The 23,703-nt window shown below is 41.8% G+C and overlaps 2 protein-coding genes across 2 annotated transcripts; one reads left to right on the forward strand and one right to left on the reverse strand.

Moving 5' to 3' along the window:
• The first annotated feature begins 13,741 nt into the window (after window positions 1–13,741).
• Window positions 13,742–16,697, forward strand: LOC127335910 (uncharacterized). Its single transcript, XM_051362650.2, has 5 exons — window positions 13,742–14,099; window positions 14,199–14,397; window positions 14,935–15,138; window positions 15,885–16,079; window positions 16,267–16,697. The coding sequence occupies exons 1-5, from the start codon at window positions 14,017–14,019 to the stop codon at window positions 16,399–16,401; spliced, it is 816 nt and encodes a 271-aa protein (XP_051218610.1). The 5' UTR covers window positions 13,742–14,016; the 3' UTR covers window positions 16,402–16,697.
• A 2,960-nt stretch (window positions 16,698–19,657) lies between these two features.
• LOC139835804 (putative disease resistance protein RGA3) lies at window positions 19,658–23,209 on the reverse strand. The gene is made up of 2 exons (XM_071825675.1): window positions 19,970–23,209; window positions 19,658–19,702 (listed from the first exon to the last, which is right to left on the reverse strand). The coding sequence occupies exons 1-2, from the start codon at window positions 23,207–23,209 to the stop codon at window positions 19,658–19,660; spliced, it is 3,285 nt and encodes a 1,094-aa protein (XP_071681776.1).
• Between the last annotated feature and the right edge of the window lie 494 nt (window positions 23,210–23,703).

Below are 23,703 nucleotides of genomic sequence, written 5' to 3' on the forward strand. Positions count from 1 at the left end.
AATCCTGTTACTATGGGATTGGAAGATTTTTGCCGTGCATTGGATATTGCCCCTGTAGGTACAGCAAGTAGGATTGATGACAACCCCCGGGACTTGTTGGAGCTCTATCGAGGGATTACCGATGATGATTGTCGCACCATTCAGCGTGGCAAGATAAGGAACATTCAACTCCCCGCCATTAAGTATTTTGCATATTACATTGCTACTAGCATTCTTGGTAGGGAGAACACTAGCAATATTTCTAGTTATCATCTTGATTTCTTGAATATTGCACTTACTGGTCGGACATCTTATCACCTTGGTTCTCTTATTGCTCGCCGCCTGTCTAATAGAGGGCCTATTTTTGGAGGAACTATTGCACTGCGCGTTTTAACTTATCTAAGGCTTCCTCTTGATCCTAATGATGTGCCATTGGCCCCTAGGAAACTCGATATTGCTGCTATGAAGAGTCATCATTTTGTTACCGCTGATTCTACTTTAGATAATATGGTCTATAGAATGTTGTTTTCTGACGGGGATGAGAAGGAAATCCCTCTTCCCCAACCAGGTTTGTTCAGTATTGACAGGCAATCATGGTCGTGCACTAAGGAGGAGGTGGATGAACATATGAAGATACAAGACTTCCACCAGCAGCATGACTCCGAGGACGCCGAGGCCTCCCACGACTACACCGTCACGTATCCGGGTGCTTCTTCTAGCACATACCCGGAATACGATCCATCTTCGTCATACTACGGAGATATTACCTCATGGGATCGATGGGATTGAACTCCACTTAGGCCAAAAGCCTAAGCTTGGGGGGAGGTATACCGGCATCACTCATTCTTTGCATATTATGGTTGCTGGATACTTGCACATATTTGTTTTGTTCGTTTGAGTGGTTTTCTAATGAGAGGAAGATGATATTTGGGGAAGTGCTGCCTGAAAACAGATTCTGGACTGTTACTAGAAAAATTCGTACGCACAGCCAGAGCGTTATTTTGAGCTGCCAATTTTTGTGCAGGTTCCCCAGGTTGTTATCTAACTTTCATTAGTTGAACACTTTTCGAGCTGAGCAACGTAATATTTTTGTAAAAATCGATTTCTGTACTGCTGTCAAGTTTTGGCAGATTTCTGCCATCTCGCTTTTCTGTGTTTCTTTTAGTTTGCTATTTCTTGTTTTTGCTTTGTTTCTTTCCCAAAACACAAAAAGACCAAAAATATTTCTGTTGTTTCTCTTCACCATTTGTTTGCTTTGGTTTCTTGCATTTGTTTCGCTTTATTTGCTGTTGCTAGTCTGCTATAAGAAAACCCAAAAAGATTTTGCTTTGTTTGTTTGTTTCCTTTTGTTCTTGTTTCTAATTCGAAAACACCAAAAATATTTGCTGTTCTTCTTTGGTTTTGTAAAGTTCTTTATGAGTTCAATGGTCTTCGGTGGCTGGAGCGTGATTTTCATTTCATATTATCCAAGCTACACAAGTGAAAATGCAATAATGACGATCTACGACAATCTGATTATGGTGAGAGGCTGGTATGAACTCTATTTGTTTTCATTTTTATACATATACTCATCCATGTGAGCATGCTTAGTTGGTTCATGTGAGGTATATGTTATTTGAGAAAGTCTAGTAGTTCATGATCTCTCATGTTTAACTCCAATCTATTAATATGAGTAGCATGTCATGGATGTTTGTTTGCATTGTTTTATTCATAAGTAAGTATGGCATTGTGGTATCCTCCTCTGAATAATTCATTTATATCGACTTGGCACATGCTCACGCATGCATATGACTGAACAAAAAGTCAATTAAGCCTCGATGATCTATATTGCTTCAGAGTTCTTGTATCACTTTTATGCCTCCGTTAATTTATTTTGCCGCAAGCATGATTATGACGATTCTTTGCTCTCTTGATTTGTCGCTCCCTAGTCTATTGCTAGCCTTCACTTGTACTGAGCGGGAACGCTGCTCGTGCTTCCAAACACATGAAAACCAAGTTATTCCAGAGAGTCCACCATAAATACCTATGCATGGCATTTCAAACCATTCCAAGTAAATTCTCATGCGCTACCTTTAAAACCTTCAAAATGCTTCTCAATTTGTGTTTATGTTTCATAGCTCATGAGGAAGTATGTGGTGTTTAGCTTTCAACCTTGTCATTTACTTTTGACGGACTCTCATATGGACTAGTGGCACATCCGCTTATCCAATAATTTTGCAAAAAGAGCTGGGAATGGGATTCCCAGTCCCGAATTAATTAACTTAAATAGACACTCCTCCATGGTTTGTGATTGTTGGACGGCACCCGAAGGATTCGGTTAGCCATGGCTTGTGTAAGCAAATGTTGGGGGGAGTGTCATCATCATAATAAAAATAAAATAAAAAGACACTCCTTCATGGTATGAGATTGTTAGCAGGCACCCGAGGATTCGGTTAGCCATGGTTTGTGTAAGAAAGGTTGGAAGGAGTGCCAAATAAATATGCAAATAATTCATGGGAGCCGCTCTTGAAAGTCCGGTTGGCGAGGTAGTTAGTGTACCCATTACCATTCGTTGACAACAACAAACGCCTCTCAAAATGATTTTACTCCTGATTTCAAAAATGAAAAGCTCTAGCGCATGTTAATCCCTGCTTCCCTCTGCGAAGGGTCAATCTTTTACTTTTATGTTGTGTCTCCATTATTTCTTTGAGCACTATCTTGAGAGCACAACTGTCATTCTTAGTATAATATGCTTGTCTCAAAATATGATTAATTGTGGTATAACTTTGATGCTTTTATCTTTGACAATCACTACTTCTAGTCTTTCTATGAACTCCAAAGGTGCCCAGGCATTTATGTTTTGCCAATCAAATACAGGCAAGCGAGATACCACTTTATCATACTCTCTTATGAACATTGCAATCCTGCTTATATACATGATTCATGATGCTTATTATTAATTGTTGGTACCTCTCCATGATTGACATAGCTGTTAGATGATCTTATTTGCATGTATCTCATTATGAATTGCTTAAGTATTAGCCATAGCATGAGAATATATACATCATATGAGCAAATGTGTTCGTGAAAGTTCTTTTATCGCTCAGTTGTTAACTGAATTGCTTGAGGACAAGCAATAAGCTAAGCTTGGGGGGAGTTGATACGTCCAAAACGTATCTACTTTCCCGAACACTTTTGCTATTGTTTTGCCTCTAATTTGTGCATTTTGGATGCAACTAACACGGACTAACGCTGTTTTCAGCAGAACTGCTCACAGTGTCTCGTTTTTGTGCGAGAAATCCAACTTTCGGGAAAATCCTCGGAATTTATGCGAAGGCCCTATTTTCCCAGGAAGAACCGACGAGCCGAAGGATCGACCGGTGGAGGCCCGAGGGCCCCACACCATAGGGCGGCGCGGCCCAGGGGGGGCCCGCGCGGCCATGTGGTGTGGCCCCCTCGGCCGACCTCCGACGCCCTCCTTCGGACTATTTATCGGCCTCGACCTAAAAACGCACGAGGGGAAGTCGAAGTCGCCAGAAACCCTCCAGAATGCCGCCACATCGCGAAACTCCGTCGCGGGAGCCAGAAGTCTCCGTTCTGGCACTCCGCCGGGACGGGGAATTGGAGGAGATCATCGCCGCCATCACCGCCAACGCCTCTACATCAACCAGCCATGTTTCCCCCATCCATGTGTGAGTAATTCCCCCGCTGTAGGCCGAAGGGGATGGTAGGGATTGGATGAGATTGGTCATGTAATAGCATAAGATTGTTAGGGCATAGTGCCTAGTGTCCGTAATTGGTACTTTGATGATATTGTTGCAACTTGTTATGCTTAATGCTTGTCACTAGGGCCCGAGTGCCATGATCTCAGATCTAAACATGTTATTGTTTCATCAAGATAATCATTGTTTATGGTCTTACCTCTAAGTTGTATACACATGTCGCTGTCCGGAACCAATGGCCCCGAAGTGACAGAAATCGGGACAACCGGAGGGAATGGTAGCGATGTGAGGATCACATGTGTTCACGGAGTGTTAATGCTTTGCTCCGGTACTCTATTAAAAGGAGTACCTTAATATCCAGTAGTTTCCCTTGAGGCCCGGCTGCCACCGGCTGGTAGGACAAAAGATGTTGTGCAAGTTTCTCATTGCGAGCACGCACGACTATATATGGAACACATGCCTATTGATTGCTTTGTACTTGGACACCGTTTTATTATTATCTGCAAATGCCCTGCTATGATTGTTACATGAGTTTCTCTCATCCATGCAACGCCCGTCATCCGTCCCCGTGCCTACAGTATTTTAATCCTGCTGTTTACTAAAATCACTACTGCTGTCTCATTACTCTGCTGTTATTTCACTATCGCTACTGCTATAAAACTCGTTACCTCTTGATAAACTCTTGCGAGCAAGTCTGTTTCCAGGTGCAGCTGAATTGACAACTCCGCTGTTAAGGCTTCCAAGTGTTCTTTGTCTCCCCTTGTGTCGAATCAATAAATTGGGTTTTACTTCCCTCGAAGACTGTTGCGATCCCCTATACTTGTGGGTCATCAGTGCTCGAAGCTATTTCCTTTAGATCCTGCAATTGCATCTTTTTGTTTCTTGTTTTACACTAGTTAGGCATAATGGACAACAATGAGCTTCTTATTTTATTTCCTGAGTTAAGACATGAATTGTGTGATGCGAAAATTAAAGAACCTATGGAGTCTCAGTTGCATGCTAGTAGCAATGTTATTAGTATGAACACAATCACTGCTAATGCTATGGATAAGTCTAAGCTTGGGGAAGCTAGTTTTTGTGATCTTTTTAGTTTCCCATCTCTAGGGGAGAAAATTTGTTATGATAATGCTTTATCTCCCATATGCGATAACTCTAATGATGCTTGTGATATTTTAAATCCACCTACTGCAAGTACTGCTTTCAAGATACCCACGAAAATTATTGAACGTGTTATTGATAACCGCTATGAAGGGGATGGAACTGTCCATCCTGGAGATCATTTACTGTTTTTGCATGAATTATGCGGGTTATTCAAGTGTGCAGGTATCTCTATGGATGAAGTGAGGAAGAAGCTATTCTCTTTTTCGCTGTCTGGTAAAGCGGCGCATTGGTATAAATTGTTGAAGAATAGTCATTCTCTTGGTTGGGAGGAAATTGTACCTCTCTTTTATTCTAAATTTTATCCTCCTCATGAAGTGCATATTGATAGGAATTACATTTATAACTTTTATCCTCGTAATGGAGAGAGTATCTCTCAAGCGTGGGGGAGATTGAAGTCACTAATGTTCAAATGTCCCATCCATGAGCTCCCCCGTAATGTTATTGTTAACAATTTTTATGCGAGGCTTTCAGGACAACACAAGGACTATCTGGATGCCTGTTCGGAGGGATCTTTCACAAGCAAGGAGGTTGAAGCTAGGTGGGATCTTCTTGATCGGATTGAGGAGAACGCTAAAGGATGGGAGAACAACAAAGGTGAAGAGTCAGGTATAAATTATGATTATGAATGCATTGAAGCCTTTATGGATACTGATAAATTTCGAAATATGAGTGCTACTTATGGCCTTGACTCTCAAGTTGCTGCAAATCTTTATAAAGCCTTTGCTTCTCATTTTGAATTGCCTAAGAAGAATTTTGATAAGTATCACGAACCTTTTAAAGAGGCTTGCATGATGAATGAAATTGTTGTTAATGATTGCAATAAGCATGCTCAAACTCCTAAGAATGCTATTTCCTATAAGCATGTTAATTTTTATGGAATGCATAGACCTTGTGGAATTAACCAAATCAAAGATGAATATTGCATCCATCATATTAATGAAAAAACTAGAAAGTGGTTTAGGGCTCTAGATGATCTTGGTAAAAAAGTGTGTGCCCTCTATCCTTTTATTTGTGAACTTTGCCATGGAGTGGGTCATTTTAATTTTCAATGCTCCTCCAATGATAATTTGAACCCCATGAGTGCTACAAATTGGTATTGTGATGATGAAATTACTCCTAATCAGCATGATGAACTTACTTTATTTTTGTGGTGTGAAGAGCTATCGAGAAAAATCTCTTTGTTACATATGAGTGATCTTGATACTGATGATGTCCTGCATGGGTGTTTTTCTTATTGCATTGATAATAGCCATACAAATACTTACATACAAAATATTTTAGAAGATGACACCTTGCCAAAATATGATAGGACCGCTGTGTGTTTTCAACTAATTAATGAAAAGGAGGGATCCTCCCAAGTTTCTTCTATTGTTTCTGAAAGTAAATCAGGTTATGCGGACAAGCCACCTTTCAAGCCTCTTCCTCCTAGAGAAGGGAACGAGGAGAAGGAAGAGAAGAAGAAGAAGAAGAAGAAGAAGGGAACGAAGAAGAAGAAGAAGAAGAAGAAGAAGAAGAAGAAGAAGGAGAATAAAAAGAAAGAGGTAACGGCATATCCCCGCGTGAATGAGATAACGCTAGGTAACCGTAAGTATGTTGCTCCTAATGATTATTATGATAATGAATCTGAATACGATGATCTTCCTATGCTCTTTACATACATTAGTGATCATGATTTGAATGAGCACACTACTTTTGATATTGCAAATCTCTGGGAAACTAATTCTGAAAATGAGGATGATAATAATTGCCATAGTATCAGTGCTATCTATGCTTCCTCCCATAATGATATAGAAAGCTCTAAGCTTGGGGAAGAGGTGTTTGAAAATCTTTTTGCTACTGATCATTATGTGTTTGATACATCTCCTTCTAATAACAATGATGGTATGGTCAAAGATAAACCGACTGTGAAAGATAACTATTCTATTTCTTATGATGACACTGTGCCTCCGACCTTTGATGATTATTATAAAGAATGCTATGATATAGGTTATAACTATCCTTATGAAACTTGTCATAGTCATGATTGGATTACCAAAAACAATTCCCTTAATATGCAACTTGTTTACCATGTTCAAATTCTTGATAATAATCTTGCTCCAATTACTATTAATGAGAAGAACTCTTCTTATGCCAAAATTAATGATACTTCTATGCATATGAACCATGATAAGAATGTTTTAAGTGATGCGTATATTGTGGATTTCATCAATGATGCTACTGAAAGTTATTATGAGAGAGGGAAACATGGTTATATGCATCTTAATAATATTAAGTTTCCCCTCTTTATGTTGAGAATCTTGAAGTTACTCGTGTTTTATCCTCTTATGCTTGTCACTTTGTTCTTCATGAATTCATTTGTGTATAAGATTCCTTTACATAGGAAGTGGGTTAGACTTAAATGTGTTTTGAATTTGCCTCTTGATGCTCTCTTTTTGCTTCAAATACTATTTCTTGCGAGTGCATCATTAAAACTGCTGAGCCCATCTTAATGGCTATAAAGAAAGAACTTCTTGGGAGATAACCCATGTGTTTATTTTACTACAGCAATTTTGTTTTAAATTTGAGTCTTGGAAGTTGTTACTACTGTAGCAACCTCTCCTTATCTTAATTTTGTTGCATTATCGTGCCAAGTAAAGTCTTTGATAGAAAGGTTCATACTAGATTTGGATTACTGCGCAGAAACAGATTTCTCGCTGTCACGAATCTGGGCCTAATTCTCTGTAGGTAACTCAGAAAATTATGCCAATTTACGTGAGTGATCCTCAGATATTTACGCAACTTTCATTTAATTTGAGCATTTTCATTTGAGCAAGTCTGGTGCCTCTTAGAAATTCGTCTTTACGGACTGTTCTGTTTTGACAGATTCTGCCTTTTATTTCGCATTGCCTCTTTTGCTATGTGGGATGGATTTCTTTGTTTCATTGACTTCCAGTAGCTTTGGGCAATGTCCAGAAGTGTTAAGAATGATTGTGTCACCTCTGAACATGTGAATTTTGATTATGCACTAACCCTCTAATGAGTTGTTTTGAGTTTGGTGTGGAGGATGTTTTCAAGGGTCAAGAGAGGAGGATGATACAATATGATCAAGAAGAGTGAAAGCTCTAAGCTTGGGGATGCCCCGGTGGTTCATCCCTGCATATTTCAAGAAGACTCAAGCATCTAAGCTTGGGGATGCCCAAGGCATCCCCTTCTTCATCGACAAATTATCAGGTTCCTTCTCTTGAAACTATATTTTTATTCGGTCACATCTTATGTACTTTACTTGGAGCGTCTGTATGTTTCTTGTTTTTGTTTTTGTTTGAATAAATGCTTGTGTGGGAGAGAGACACGCTCCGCTGGTTCATATGAACACATGTGTTCTTAGCCTTTAATTTTCATGGCGAAGATTGAAACTGCTTCGTTAATTGTTATATGGTTGGGAACGGAAATGCTACATGTAGTAATTGGTAAAATGTCTTGGATAATGTGATACTTGGCAATTGTTGTGCTCATGTTTAAGCTCTTGCATCATATACTTTGTACCCATTAATGAAGAAATACATAGAGCTTGCTAAAATTTGGTTTGCATAATTGGTCTCTCTAAGGTCTAGATAATTTCTAGTATTGAGTTTGAACAACAAGGAAGACGGTGTAGAGTCTTATAATGTTTACAATATGTCTTTTATGTGAGTTTTGCTGCACCGGTTCATCCTTGTGTTTGTTTCAAATAACCTTGCTAGCCTAAACCTTGTATCGAGAGGGAATACTTCTCATGCATCCAAATCCTTGAGCCAACCACTATGCCATTTGTGTACACCATACCTACCTACTACATGGTATTTCTCCGCCATTCCAAAGTAAATTGCTTGAGTGCTACCTTTAAACAATTCAAAATTTATCACCTCTGATTTGTGTCAATGTTTTATAACTCATGAGGAAGTATGTGGTGTTTATCTTTCAATCTTGTTGGGCAACTTTCACCAATGGACTAGTGGCTTCATCCGCTTATCCAATAATTTTGCAAAAAGAGCTGGCAATGGGATTCCCAGTCCCAAATTAATTAATCTAAATAGACACTCCTCCATGGTATGTGATTGTTGGACGGCACCCGAAGGATTCGGTTAGCCATGGCTTGAGAAAGCAAAGGTGGGGAGGAGTGTCATCATAATAAAACTAAAATAAAAAGGCACTGCTTCATGGTATGAGATTGTTGGCAGGCACCCGAGGATTCGGTTAGCCATGGTTTGTTAAAGCAAGGTTGGAAGGAGTGCCACCCAAAAATAAAAATAATTCATGGGAGCCGCTCTTTGAAGGTTTGTCTGGCAAGGGGGTTAGAGTGCCCACTATCATTCGTTGACAACAACAAACACCTCTCAAAATTTTACTTTATGCTCTTTATATGTTTTCAAAACCAAAGCTCTAGCACAAATATAGCAATCAATGCTTCCCTCTGCGAAGGGCCATTCTTTTACTTTTATGTTGAGTCAGTTCACCTATTTCTCTATTTCTCAAGAAGCAAACACTTGTGTGAACTGTGCATTGATTCCTACATACTTGCATATTGCACTTGTTATATTACTTTGCATTGACAACTATCTATGAGATATATATATATATATATATATATATGTTGTGAGTTGAAAGCAACCGCTGAAACTTAATCTTCCTTTGTGTTGCTTCAATACCTCTACTATGAATTATTGCTTTATGAGTTAACTCTTATGCAAGACTTATTGATGCTTGTCTTGAAGTACTATTCATGAAAAGTCTTTGCTATATGATTCATTTGTTTACTCATGTCATTTACATTGTTTTGATCGCTGCATTCATTACATATGCTTACAATAGTATGATCAAGTTTATGATGGCATGTCACTCCAGAAATTATCTTTGTTATTGTTTACCTGCTCGGGACGAGCAGAAACTAAGCTTGGGGATGCTGATACGTCTCCGACGTATCGATAATTTCTTATGTTCCATGCCACATTATTGATGATATCTACATGTTTTATGCACACTTTATGTCATATTTATGCGTTTTCCGGAACTAACCTATTGACGAGATGCCGAAAGGCCAGTTCTTTGTTTCTGCTGTTTTTGGTTTCAGAAATCCTAGTAAGGAAATATTTTCGGAATCGGACGAAATCAACACCGGAGATCTTATAATTCCAGGAAGCTTCCAGAGCACCGGAGAAAAGTCAGAGGGGAGCCAGGGGGGCCCCACCCCACAGGGCGGCGCGGCCCAGGGGGGGCGCGCCCCCTATTGTGTGGGCACCCCGTGGCCCCTCCAACTCCGCCTCTTCGCCTATTTAATCGTCCTTGACCTAAAACCTCGAGCCAGTTCGACGAAACCAGAGAAAACCATCCAGAGCCGCCGCCATCGCGAAACTCCAATTCGGGGGACAGAAGTCTCTGTTCCGGCACCCTGCCGGGACGGGGAATTGCCCCCGGAGTCATCTCCACCGCCGTCTCCACCGCCATCTTCACCGCCATCGCTGTCTCCATGATGAGGAGGGAGTAATTCACCCCCGGGGCTGAGGGCTCTGCTGTAGCTATGTGGTTCATCTCTCTCTCTTTGTGATCTAGTTGAATATCATCTATGTGCTACTCTAGTGATGTTATTAAAGTAGTCTATTCCTCCTGCACGGTGTAATGTTGGCAGTGTGTGCATCGTGTAGTACTTGGCGTATGCTATGATTGTGATCTCTTGTAGATTATGAAGTTAACTATTACTATGATGGTATTGATGCGATCTATTCCTCCTTTCATAGTGTGATGGTAGAAGTGTGCATGCTATGTTAGTACTTGGTTTGGTTGTGTTGATCTATCTTGCACTCTAAGGTTATTTAAATATGAACATTGAATATTGTGGAGCTTGTTAACTCCGGCATTGAGGATTCGTGTAATCCTACACAATGGTGTTCATCATCCAACAAGAGGGTGTAGAGTAGTCCTATTATGTGATCATTGTTGAGAGTGTCCACTAGTGAAAGCAGGATCCCTGGGCCTTGCTTCCAAGCATCGAATCTCCGTTTGTTTACTGTTTTGTTACATGTTTGCTCGCTGCCATATTTTATTCAGATTGCTACTACCACTCATACTCATCCATATTACTTGCATCTCACTATCTCTTCGCCGAACTAGTGCACCTATACATCTGACAAGTGTATTAGGTGTGTTGGGGACACAAGAGATTTCTTGCTCCGTGGTTGCAGGGTTGCTTGAGAGGGATATCTTTGACCTCTTCCTCCCTGAGATCGATAAACCTTGGGTGATCCACTTAAGGGAAACTTGCTGCTGTTCTACAAACCTCTGCTCTTGGAGGCCCAACACTGTCTACAAAAATAGAAGTTCCCGTAGACATCAAAGGCCGGTGGCCACCAAAGCAATAAGGGCCAAACCAGCTACTACACTGACGGTCGGGCATGACCGATGTAGTTTAGCTTAGTTTTAGTTTTAATTATGTGTAATATGCGATCAAACTGCATCCTAACTATGTTGTTGAGGAAAATACTACATTTCCTCACCGACTTGTGGCGAGCGAAGATCTCTTCCGTAATCTGTGCGATGTATGGGATGTCGCTAAGCCTGGTCCAAACTTGGGTGGATTTTCTCCGGAATGAACGTGTACGCCTCGCGTGGTCTGTTGGTGGCATGTTGATAGGGATCGCTAAGGCCGAGACGTATGTGAAATTTCCATATGCGGGGGCCGTTGGAGATGTCCTACGACCCAAAAGGAGCGCACGGGAGCATCAACCATCGTCGATTAAGAGAACCATAGATCAGAAAGTACACATACGAGAAGCACAGTACCATGGTTGATCTATGATCCAGAATGGAATGACATCGCTTTGTAGTATCGACAAGTCAAAAGATGTTTGTGTAACTGATACCCTTGTAGAGTCATCGCATTCGAGGGAAAGCACACCCGGCGCAGATTCTATGACTGCAACTATGAAACCCCTTAGTGCCCTTACTTGGTATGGAGGGATCAACCACACTCTAAGCAGTCGCAACATGCGTTGGTCATAATGTGGGAGCAAGTCCTCGACGAAGAAGGGAGCAATTTGTCTGACGATGTGGAGATGGTGAAGGAAGCAAGGAGTGAATCCAAACAAGAAACTGACCCTTTAGTAATAGTGATTCACGAGGTTAGCCTTAGTGTGTTCTAATATTTAGAGTGGACCAAGTTAAATTCAATCTTCACTCTTAGTTTTGGTTAACCTTATTTCTCCTTAATTCCTATCATAATATCTTGAGATACATAAAGAATTCTTCATTAATTACATGCTCTAAACCTTAGTTCACTATAGCTCAACTCATGAGACTATGATGGCACCGGCTTAGAGCCATATCTTGAATTCTTCTCTTGAAATCAAACTCTCAAGATCTAAGGTTTTGATCATATAATATTCTCCTTTTCAAATCGATGATCTTGATATCAATATCCAAGTTATATATTTATCATCATGGAATTTATACTTGAATCCAACACAACGACAACAACATTATCTATGGAATGTTCCTTCATATAAACTCAATGAAAATATTAGTCCATAGAGACTGTCACTAATTAGCAAAAACACACTTAGAAGCAATGCACACTTACAATCTCCCCATTTTCATAAGCGATGACAATCTCAATAAAAGGGTTTATATAAGGACAGAGATTTGGTGCTCATGGGCACCAGTGATCTCGTTTTTTTTTAAAAAAAATTGTGTTTCAAAAATTTCAGAAAAAATTCAGTATATAGTCAATGATATCTCCCACAAACGTGTTAAAAAATAATTTAAAATACTTTATATTCTGAGCTACACAAAAACAACAAAAGTATAGATGTGAGTAGTCATTTTTAAAGCTCCAAAATACATCAGGCTTTGTCATTTTTGTCTAGCACAAAATAAAATGAATTTTGAATTGAGATTATGCATGATTGTGGGATGCATCAGTAACAATCTCTAGAATTATTTTGGTGTTTTTCGTTAACTTGTAAAAATATATTTATTTTTTAAATGGCTAAGAGTACTAGAACTCAGGAGCCACAATCACTTTTTTATATAATAAATATTAGAAACAAGTATACACCTGAACAACCCTTATTTCTATCCTGCAATTAGCTGCAAAATCAGTGTGCACCCCTATAATAGACTTTTAGTGCACCGTGGTGGGTCACACATATTACAAGCTAGTGCACCCTGATTGATTGTGCTCCAGCCCCGCCACCAACCACAACACTAAATCGTATGCAACCAAAAAAACATTAGCCAAAATCTAATTTTATTGAACGCCAAATATATAGAACGAGCGGAAAATAAAATATTGACAACCAAACTAGATACATAACATAACTTTAAATTAGTCTAGTAAATCACGAAAAGTGTCTTTGGCTCCCGGAGTCCTGGCAATAGCGCTCCTGCTATTTTAAAAAATCAAAAATCATACATATTTATTTTGAAAATATCTAAAAATAAATCTCGACATACTAAATGACGTAACCTACAAGCGTGTAAAATGTTAATACAAAATTCTTTATATTTTGTAGGCTGCACAAAAAAAATGTTAAAATTTAGAGATTTGAAATATGCATACCAAGATCCACACGTTTCTCATTTTTGCGTAGCCCAAAATATTTTGTATTTAAAATTTCAATTTTGCATTTTTATGAGATAATGCATTGGCTACACCATAAATTTTTTTCTATTTTTTTTGAAACACATAAATATTATTTTTTTAAAAAAAATAGCAAGAACACTGGTGCTCAGGAGCCAAAAATCTCTGTCCAGTAAATTTCTGTCCAGTAAATCATGGTTATGTGGAAAAGGAAAGATCTCCGAGATGACCAAATTCATGCCAGCAACCAAGCTGACCAGAGGGCTCCTCCGTGGCGTGGCTGAAGAACCAGATGACGGCGGTGGCGATGGCAATTGGCATCGTCGGGGGCGAACGTGATCGCCATCTGGTTCCCTCGTTAGTGACATCGACGGTCAGGAGAGCTTGTGCGAGCCCGTCTCCCGGATTGGGACATAAATTCGCACTTCTGCAGGGAACTTTCGGCAATCTTGCCGGTCGCCGTCCAGCCCGTCTCAACTCATCATCGTGCTCTACCCACCGACGGGCGCCGCGGCCACAGAGCGCACCCGGCGTTACGACGATCTCCGAATTCCTCTTCGCCACCGCCACCGCCACCGACCGGCCATGTGCATCGCGGCTTGGGCGTGGCAGTCTCACCCGGCGTACGGCCTGCTCCTCCTCTTCAACCGCGACGAGTACCACTCCAGGTGCGCGCCTCCTCCCCGGTAGCCCAGATCCACCTCTACAATTCGTGCTCCGATCTTTCTGTAGTATTTCTGAGCCGTCTGCGCGCGTGTTGTGCGAAGGCCGACGCGGCCGGCGGAGTGGTGGCCCGCCGCGGGGGAGGAGGGCGAGCAAATCCTCGGGGGCAAGGACGAGGTAGGCGGGGGCACGTGGCTGGGGTGCACCAAGGCCGGGAAGCTGGCCTTCTTGACCAACGTCCGGGAGCCTAGCCCCCGGGCCGATGCGAGGTCCAGAGGGGAGCTTCCCGTCAGGTTTCTCCAGGTGCGACCCTGTCAATCTTGTTCAGTTTCAGAACAGTTCCTTGCATGCTGTGACCTCCGAGTAATGCTTCAACCTGCTCTTCATATAGTATGCTCCAACGGAATAAGCATGTGTGCCCACATCTGTAAAAACAAAATATCCTTGATATACCGTAAAACTTTACCGTGCCTTATTTGTTTGTATACAGTATATGTTTGCTAAGATGTCAAGGCATTTTTGGTACTAGAGAAAACACATCCCTGCAATTAGAATAGGATACGAATAGACCCGTCTGGAAATAGGCATTTTTTGTCAAGGCATGGTTATCGTTGTCTCAGATGTTTCGATGTATTCAACTTAGGAGATTTTTCTGCTGGTAACTGACTTCTTGAATTTGCAAGTGAACAGCCAATTTGACTTCTTTCCGCATGCAAGGTTGCACTACATTTTGTGCAACCTCCCCCCTACAACATACATATCAAGCCTTCTTGATTATTGCTTTACAGGAATCCATGACTTGTTTTTTTACTATCTTTTTTTTTCTATGAATTTACATAGGGCAGGCAGGATCCATTGGAGTATGCGACAGAAATTGCAAAGGAAGCAGATCAGTACAATGGCTTTAATCTTATATTGGCCGATGTGCATTTAGGAACCATGGTTTACATTTCTAATAAACCCAATGGCGCTTCTGTGGTTCAAACAGTTTCCCCTGGGTGTCATGTGCTTTCTAATGCTGCTATTGACTCCCCTTGGCCAAAGGTTAGCAGTAATACAATACTCATGATTAGAGCATGATTTATTTTCCTTTTCTGGGTATGTCTTGTTTTCTGCCACTAGATTGAAGTTCCTTTTTTGCTATATCTCTGTGATGGAAGTTGGAAGATGCTTTGAGATACAGATGCTCCATCTCTCTTAATGCAAGTGGCCATTCATCTGCTTCCAATTTGTGACGGTCTGATGGCATGCTTGTTGGGCCAGTTTTGTTATTTCACAGCTAAATTTGAACAATAAATTAAATCCATCAATTGTTTCGTTACTTTTTCAATGGATACTGACAAACTGTTTCTTTATGCTAAGAATCCCTATTTTCTGGGCTTAATTTCTTTGCAGCTGACCTTTTCATATGCCATGGTTATAGTCTCTACATTCTGGTATTCTTATATCCTTCAAAATAAATCCAGAAATTCTTGTGCAGGTGAATAACTAATTTATGTGTTTGAGTGAATATTGCAGTCAATTAAACTGCATATGTTTTTGAGATTTTTTTAAGTTTTGGAATGCTTAAATGGTGTATTGCTGTGAAAGTTTCATCTTGTCATAACCAGCTTGTATGCTATATAAGTGGTGGGAAAATATGAGGAAATAAACACGTCCACTCAGAATTCTTTCTATTGTCATCTGAAGTACTAGTATAAATAACAAAATTGTCCCAATTTCTTCTAATTATCTTAATTCAGACAAGCCTTGGACTAATTTACTCATGGATTTCATTTCTCACCATCCAGGCGCTGCACTTAGGACAGAGTTTCAACAGATTTCTTGCAGTTCATGATGATGCAGAAGTCTCTTTGAAGCAGATGGTTGAAGAGCTAATGACAGACACCGCCAAGGCCGACAGATCAGCGGTGCCTGACACTGGCGTCGATTCCGACTGGGAATACCAGCTAAGCTCTATATTCATCGACACGGAGAAGGGACAGGTAAATATGCATGATTCTACCCGCTTCATGTTGTTTTCTGCAAAAAAAAAAAATCATTTCTCATGGTTGATGTGGTGTGCTCGGGCAAATGCCATGCTTATCCTGGAACAGATTCAGTTGTCTGTTTTCCCAATTTGGCAATTGTACCGTGCAATGGGATGATGTAAATCTCTATTATCTTTTTCAGGCACGATATGGGACACGAAGCATGGCTGCCATAGCAGTGAAATTGGACGGCGAGGTAGCTTTCTATGAGAGGTGCCTGGATAACAACTCGTGGAAGGAAAATCTCATGCGATTTCAGATGGAGGTGGCAAAATAACCAGAGTGGAGAGTAAAAAAAAGAGACCAGCCAGGTCTTGCCCCGGCTGGCGTTGCTTTATAGAAGAAAGCTCCGCGAGCACCTGTCAATCTGGAGATTCGAGCCAGGGTGGGCAGCATGCGCTCTAGCTGTGCTAACAAACATTAAGATACTGACAGAGTTCGGAGTGACCATTCAGTTTCTTTGCACAGTCAAGCTGATGGTGGCAAGTAGCCAGCATTACCCTTTGTGCATAGTCAATGCGGATACGAACGCACGGTCGATTGATTTATAGCATATATATATATGGTTCCATCTGGCCCCTGCTGTTGTGATTCCTTACGAAGAAATCGGTGATTTGTTCTTCCGCGATGACAAATGACAAGTTCACAACTGCACGGGATTTCGAGTTCTCCAGCTACCTAAAACCTGGTTTTACATTGTCCCTTGTTGTTCTTTTTTTTTTTTTTTTTTTTGAGGCAATGTTCTTTTGTTCTCGTGAGACGGCGCCGGAGGAATTGAACAGAAGCCCTAGGTGCCCAACAGCCCAAGACAATAGAACCAAGCTACTGTAACTTTTTTGGGCAACAGGCAATAGCACAACCTATACTCGGCCCACATGCGTTTATTCCGACCGTTTGGTTCTGGAGGGAGCGGCGCGAAGCTCTTTTTCTGTGTTGACATCAAGTGACTATGGATCCATGATGAAAGTCGGAAGAAGAGAATTTCATGAAGGCCGGAGGGGAGGACTAGCTAAGGGAGGTTCAAGTCTCCGCGTTGTTGAGGGGCTTGCTTGGTGTCCGGACTTCACATCAGCGGTATGAAAGTGGGGGCGACAACACATGTGAAGCGCAGAGTCCTACCTTTCAGGGTGAAAACCCAAGGTCTGGCCTTAACTGGTTGTGCGTGGCAGTGACCTTGGTGGAGGCATTGTTTTGAGAGTGGGGACTATCTTCAGGGTGAAAACCTAAGATCTTTGATCACTGTTCCCTTCTTGGAGGCGTCGTTTTTTGGAGAGTCTGCAATTCAGGTGTTGTCATGGTGGTGGATGTATTGCTGTTGTTAGGTCCGTGATACTGTAGCGGGACTTTTGTTTCTTAGTTTTCTTTTTCTTTTTTTGGCTGTGTGCATCCGTAGTGCCATTAGGGTGGTGCGTTGTTGCAGAGGCCGGGTGTAATTGGTATCTCTCGATATTAATATATTCCCTTTATCGAAAAATACTCGGCCCACATACACGGCGTTTGGCAGAGCTGTTTTGCCGGCCATGACGCGTAGACCTCCGACGCAATGGGCCGGCCCACCATGGCTGGGAATGCGGCGGAGGAGTTCACCGGAGACGACGAAGACGAAGCAACGGGCGACCGGGAGGACCTCGCCGCCGACGGGGACGACGCGGCTGTCCGCAGCGTCGCCGGCGGAGGTGAGGAAGAAAACCTTAGGGTTTTAGGGTGGGGTGCGGTGGCCGGCGACTTAGGGTTCGGGTGGTGGTGCGAGGACCTCGCTGGAACTGGAGAAGATGGTGGATTTAGAGGGGAGGTCGGGGCGGTTCGAGGAGGGTGGTGCGGCGAGGCAACGCGGGAGGGAGCGGTGCTGGCCGCGGGCGGTGGGAGACGGCGGCAGCAGCGGAGGGTCGATGACGAACTTCAGTCGCGCGCGATGGCAAAGAAGCAGAGGGGTTGACGAAGATGAAGATGGGGAGGAGGTCAGGACTCGGGACGGTTGGCCGCGGCCCGCGGGTGGAATTCCGCTGCGTTTCCAGGCTCACCGACGCTAAATGCGTCAAATAGGACCACCCCTTCCTTCCTCCCCGTCAGTTCGGCGGCCGTTCCTCGTTTACATCAATCCGCCCTTCACCATCGCCGACGTGGTCTCCGGTGGCGGCGGGAGACGCCTGCTTCTGAGATCACCGCTCTCACCAAGTAAGAAAACCATCTACATCTCCGGTCCCCGGTCTCCTCTTCCTGCAATCCAATGATGAAATGATATGGCTTACTCCCCGGTCAATTTGAGCATTTGAACAGGCCTTGTTCCCTCCTACTAATTAAGGTCATAGTATTTTCTCAGTACTGAGTTGTTGCTCCCGTTCTGGTTTCCAAGCGAGCTGAGACCCTTCTTTTTAGCTGTCCCTGCATTTTCTTACATAGTGGCGACGAGAAAAATGGGGGCGAATCTGGATTTAGGGCTGCGGTAGTGACTTGTGATGTTTACTTCTACTCTTCTGCTTAAGTTGATGCACAAAATTGTAGAATCTTGTTCAGTTTGGTGAGTGTCAATGGTAAACAGACTATGTGGTTATCTCAGAATTATGTTGTTCAACTGTGTAGCAGCTTGTTGTATTGTAGGCTTGTAGCCATGCCCAACTACATATTTGTCAAATGGTTGCTGGAGCATCGATCTAAACCGTTTGAAAATATCCGTAGCATTCTTTCTAAAAAAGGGCAACTAGATGTCAGATTATGGTCAGTATTGAGGTAAATAAATAAAAAATCATCACATAACAAATTAGCATAATTAGCCAAATATCTAAATATTTTATAAAAGTACAAACGCAGGTAGCATTTCTTGTTGATCATGCAATTTGATTTTTTGGGAATGGGTCTGTGGGGTAAGTAAGCCATATGTTCTCCTAAAAGTAGATTGTTGTGAGAATCAAACAGGTGGTGAGCAAAAGACTGCAGATTAACAAGTTACGGAGTGCAAAAGAACAAGAGGCCTGATTGCTAGCCTTCTGCCAAACTAAAACATAGTAGTAAAATATAAGAAGCTATCTCTCACTGAGCAACCAGTCAACTGTGCCGTTCTGGGCAGCCTTCGGAGTTTGCACCCTCTTTGATTCTGTCTGATAGGGCCTCAAACAAAGATGGTGCGCCGTTGATGGCGATCAAACAAAGATGGTCCAGTAATCTACTAGCCTGTGCATCAAGGGACCAACGGAAGATGCAACAACGATACTAACTAACTGAATTTTTTCACTTAGCTGAGATGTCTGCCACCAACATGTTGCACTGGTACAATTGGTACACAAGATTAATCTGATCACAAGGAATACTCTCCATTTCTTCTTCATTCACCAATAAACTTCTCCGGTGTCGGTGGGCGAACTGTGTTGGCACTCGACTGGTACAAAACGTTGGGTCTTCGTGAATGGCCTGAACACCAAGAGATCCCACAACAGCAGCATTTCATGTGTATAGTTTAGAGCCTCTACGATCATTCTTGTTTCTTGTCGATGCAACAGACAAGAGTGTTGGTGCGTACTGCTGAATCGAGCCCTTGTTCAATCATTATCCTTCAGGAACAGGAACTTTTCTCCACTTCCTAGCTGCAACGAAGCCAAAGTACTAAAGGTAAGCATGAATCTACTGTTTGACATTGATCTTCAACAACAGCAAACCGCAAATTGTAAATTATTTCTTATTTTGTTCTGTTCATACATCTTCTAGACAGATTGGACAAGATACACATAGATTTTTCTTCAATCCATACTTCATGAGAAAAGAGAAAATATTTTTCTCATACTTACGTTTTCGTATTATGATGCCCTTCTTCTTTTTGTTCCAACGCACGCAATGGGTTCCCGCACAATGACCTGTTGTATTGTGTTGTTCGTACTTGTGTTGATCTCGGAGCAGAGCTCACTGAATGTTTTCCGGCATTTTATGACAGTGAGCATCTTCAGGGAAAGAGGTAATCCCGTCTGGGGAAAGGACTCAAGTTTTGGACATGTCTCTATGTACAGAGACTCAAGAGATGTGAGATGCATCATGTTGGATGGCAGTGATCTCAGTTTCAGGCAGTCAGTGAAGCGAAGTTCCTCAAGTGAAGTGAGTTGTTGCAGCCATTCCTTCTGATCCATGTTAAAAATTTCCAGGTGGCTAGATGAGATATCCAGCATATGAACATTGGCTAGGCTGCTCGTTGGAAGACAGCTAAAGAGAAGTCCCAAGTGGTCCAGGGAGAGCTGAACATGGAAGGACGTGTTGACATTAGTTGTATTTTCAGATTCGCAACTGGTTATCTTCTCATACGTCGAGTTAGATACAGAAATTTGCATTTTTTTGAGTGACTGTAACGGTAAAGGGCCCATCAACTGGGTACATTTCTGAATACAGATGTCACGCAGACGTGGAAATACTTGTTGGCTGGAATCAATACCTGACCATCCTTTCCACTTTTCCATGCCTTCAAATAGAAGCTTTTCCAGTGATGGAAATGCCACTGGAGCATCCCCATAGAATCCAGCATCTATATTTTCCACTGCTGTTAAATGCCTTATCTTTAATATCCTCAGGAATGGTAGGCTCCCAAAAGGTGGAAGAGTTTTCCAATGATGGCAGGAGAATAATTCAATGCAGTGAATGTTGGGCAAGTATTTACAGGATAGCCAAGAAGGAGAGTTGATTCCCATGTAACATCTGACAGAAAGTTCTCTCAAGTTGGGATTTGGTTGTAACCCTTCAAGCACGCCTTCATGGTCGGTGTAGTTCATGCTGTGTTTGTGATGATTCCAACAGAGTGTTAGCTTGTTCAGGTTTTCCTTCTTAACTAATCCCGCCTCAGATGATTCTTCCCTGCATCTCACATTCTGAAGATTCTTGATGTTTAGCATGCCTCTAAGTTCATTCAACTCTTTTAGTTGACATATATGATGCTTCATGTCACTCTTCACTTCGTACTCCTCTAATTCCCTGAGGGATGTTAGCCTGCCAATCAATTTTATACCTGAAATTATTTCCTTTGGGGCCTTTAAATATCTTAACTGGGTCAACATACTTAAGCCCTCTTGAAGTTCTTTTTTCATCATCCCGCCTTCTTGAATTTTCAGATCCAGTCCATTTAGATGGTAGAGCTTGAATATTGACTTGGGGACACTGATAAAGCTTCCATTTTCATGGATATTTAGATACCTAAGGTGGACCAATTTATCCAGATTTTTTGGGAGTATACCATCAAGATTGCTTAGTACTAAAACCCGTAAGCTTCTTAGCTGTTGGAGAGTCTCTTCAAGAACATGGTTGAAGTTCGACGATGTGATCCCTCTGCGGGAAGTACCTTCTTCTGCCTTGCATATTATTAAGCTTCTCACATTCTTCTTCAACTCTTTGAATTCTTGCAAACTTATGAACACCTTAGATATATTGCTTGCACTGACATATATGTGGCGAACGTTTCTTGGAATGCACACATGGAAGTCATCTTCTATTCGGAAGTGTTCTCCATTAGAGACTGACTCTGCAAAATCATGTAGCAAGTCATGAACTACATAGTGGTCCTCTTTGTTGGCTACCTTCTCAATAAACGAAAGCTGCAAGAGATCGTTGATGTAACGATAGGCAATTTCATCCGGTGTTTGTGTGCTAAGGAAACCATGAGCCCTCCACATCTGTATCAGCACATCTCCACGAAGGTGGTATTTCTTAGGGAACAGTGCAAAGTAAACAAAGCATTGCTTCAAATGGTCAGGAAGATGCTCATAACTCAGTCCCAATGCTGATATAATATCATCTTCCTTTTGCTCTAATTGCCACAATTTACTCCTAGAGACAGCCCTCCAATGATTTTCTTCTAACTCAAGTTTCAGTGAACCACCAATTGTCTTTGCTGCTAAAGGTGATCCTGCCAACCTCTTCACCACTTGTCGACCAATATTTTCCAGCTGTGGATATTCAGATGGATTTGCATCACCAAACGCACATTCTGAGAAAAAACCCCAGTACTCTTCTTCTTCTAATCCATGTAAGTACATCATCTCTGTTGCTCCGTTGATGCTTGCAACGTTTTTACTACGTGTCGTAACTATTACTTTGCTGCCCTTACAGGCAAACTGCAGCGGCTTGCACAGGTTCTCTGATTGGCTGCTCAGTTCATTCCATACATCATCAAGGACTACCAAAGCTCTTTTCCCATTCAGCTTCTCCCGTAACATCCTTTGAGCTTGATCTAAACTACTGATGCTGTTCAAGTCAGCAGACATGCCGAGATTATCAGACTGTGCCATCTCTTTTGTTAGACGTCCAACATCGAATTTATCTGAGACATGAAGCCATACTGCAAAATCAAAGTGACAGGTGACACGGAAATGATTATACACTCTCTGTACTAACGCAGTCTTACCAACACCACCAATACCAACAATCGATATAACATCATATGGCTGACTGGATTGTTCATTGATCTGAACAAGTAATTTCTTCAGGTGTTTTTCTTCATTAACTCGACCAAAAAACTTTCTTGAGCCTGGTATAGAGGTTGTTGTGCGCCACTGAACTGCCTGTTCTGGTCTGCTGTCCTCTAGCTTCACTAACCCCAGGAATGTTTGCATCGTACTACCAATATCAGCAAACAAATCCACTACAGAAATCAACTCATCGACATCTTCATCGGAGAAAAGGAAGCGTTTGAGAGCACAAACCGACTGATTTACTGTTGAGCCGCTGCTACTGCTAGTAGTGGTAGAGGCAGCGGTGATGGTGGTTGTGGATGAAGAAGATGACCCAGCTGCGGCTGAAGCAACTGAGTTAGCCTTGCCCATGTCTTCCGCTTCTGCTTGTAGAACTCGATAGTCAAACAAATCAAGAACATCCTCAGCTTGACATGCAGCATCTTTGATTCTCCTTAGCCAACTTCCCATGACTGTGTTCTTCGCCTGCACTCTCTCAGCTATGTGCACCACTGTTTGGATCGACGATAGGTTCTTCTCTAAGATTCTTAGTTTCTCCTTTGTGTCTTGCCGTTGGTATTCATACTGATCGCCAGCATAGGAGCACACCTTCTCAACCAGCTTTGTGATGAGGGCTGAGGCCACCCATCCTCCTATTGCTGTAGCCATTAAAGCTCAGAGGCAACAACTCGAAAGATTTGTCAAATGATGGTTTCAAGTCGCCACATAAGAGAAAAAGGAATAATGGTTGGAAGAAAGTTAGCATTTGGATCCTGTCAAGAAGGAATCTTAGTATAAAGTAATGCCATAATCTGAAACTTCCCCGAGCTGCATCGTATTGCTTTGTTTTTGCCATATTCTAATGAAGGTTAGTAAACGTCGCTTTTAACTTTGCGTTTGCCATTTTCCTTTGTCCTCTGTGTACCCGATTAGTCTCTTTATGGATTTTCAAATTCAGATTGGACTAATTGGAAATATCAGCTGCATAATGTATGTACATCACTTTGTTTCATCAGTGACAATTTGACAACACTAGGCCCGTAATAAAATGGAAAAACTTAACAACACACCACTTTGTATTATGTGCCTGAAGGTGATTGACAGTCAATACACATCTCTGCCGATTTGTACTAACATTATCATCGAGTAATGTTGTCTTTTTG

Source organism: Lolium perenne, chromosome 2 (assembly GCF_019359855.2).
Source record: "Lolium perenne isolate Kyuss_39 chromosome 2, Kyuss_2.0, whole genome shotgun sequence".
Lineage (NCBI taxonomy): Eukaryota > Viridiplantae > Streptophyta > Magnoliopsida > Poales > Poaceae > Lolium > Lolium perenne.

Coding starts and splice junctions, on each gene's coding strand:
- LOC127335910 (XM_051362650.2), top strand. CDS start 14,017: ATGTGCATCGCGGCTTGGGCGTGGCAGTCTCACCCGGCGTACGGCCTG. Junction 14,398..14,934: donor TTCCCGTCAGGTTTCTCCAG/GTGCGACCCTGT, acceptor GAATTTACATAG/GGCAGGCAGGATCCATTGGA. Junction 15,139..15,884: donor TTGACTCCCCTTGGCCAAAG/GTTAGCAGTAAT, acceptor CTCACCATCCAG/GCGCTGCACTTAGGACAGAG.
- LOC139835804 (XM_071825675.1), bottom strand. CDS start 23,209: ATGGCTACAGCAATAGGAGGATGGGTGGCCTCAGCCCTCATCACAAAG. Junction 19,703..19,969: donor CGAACAACACAATACAACAG/GTCATTGTGCGG, acceptor GCTTCGTTGCAG/CTAGGAAGTGGAGAAAAGTT.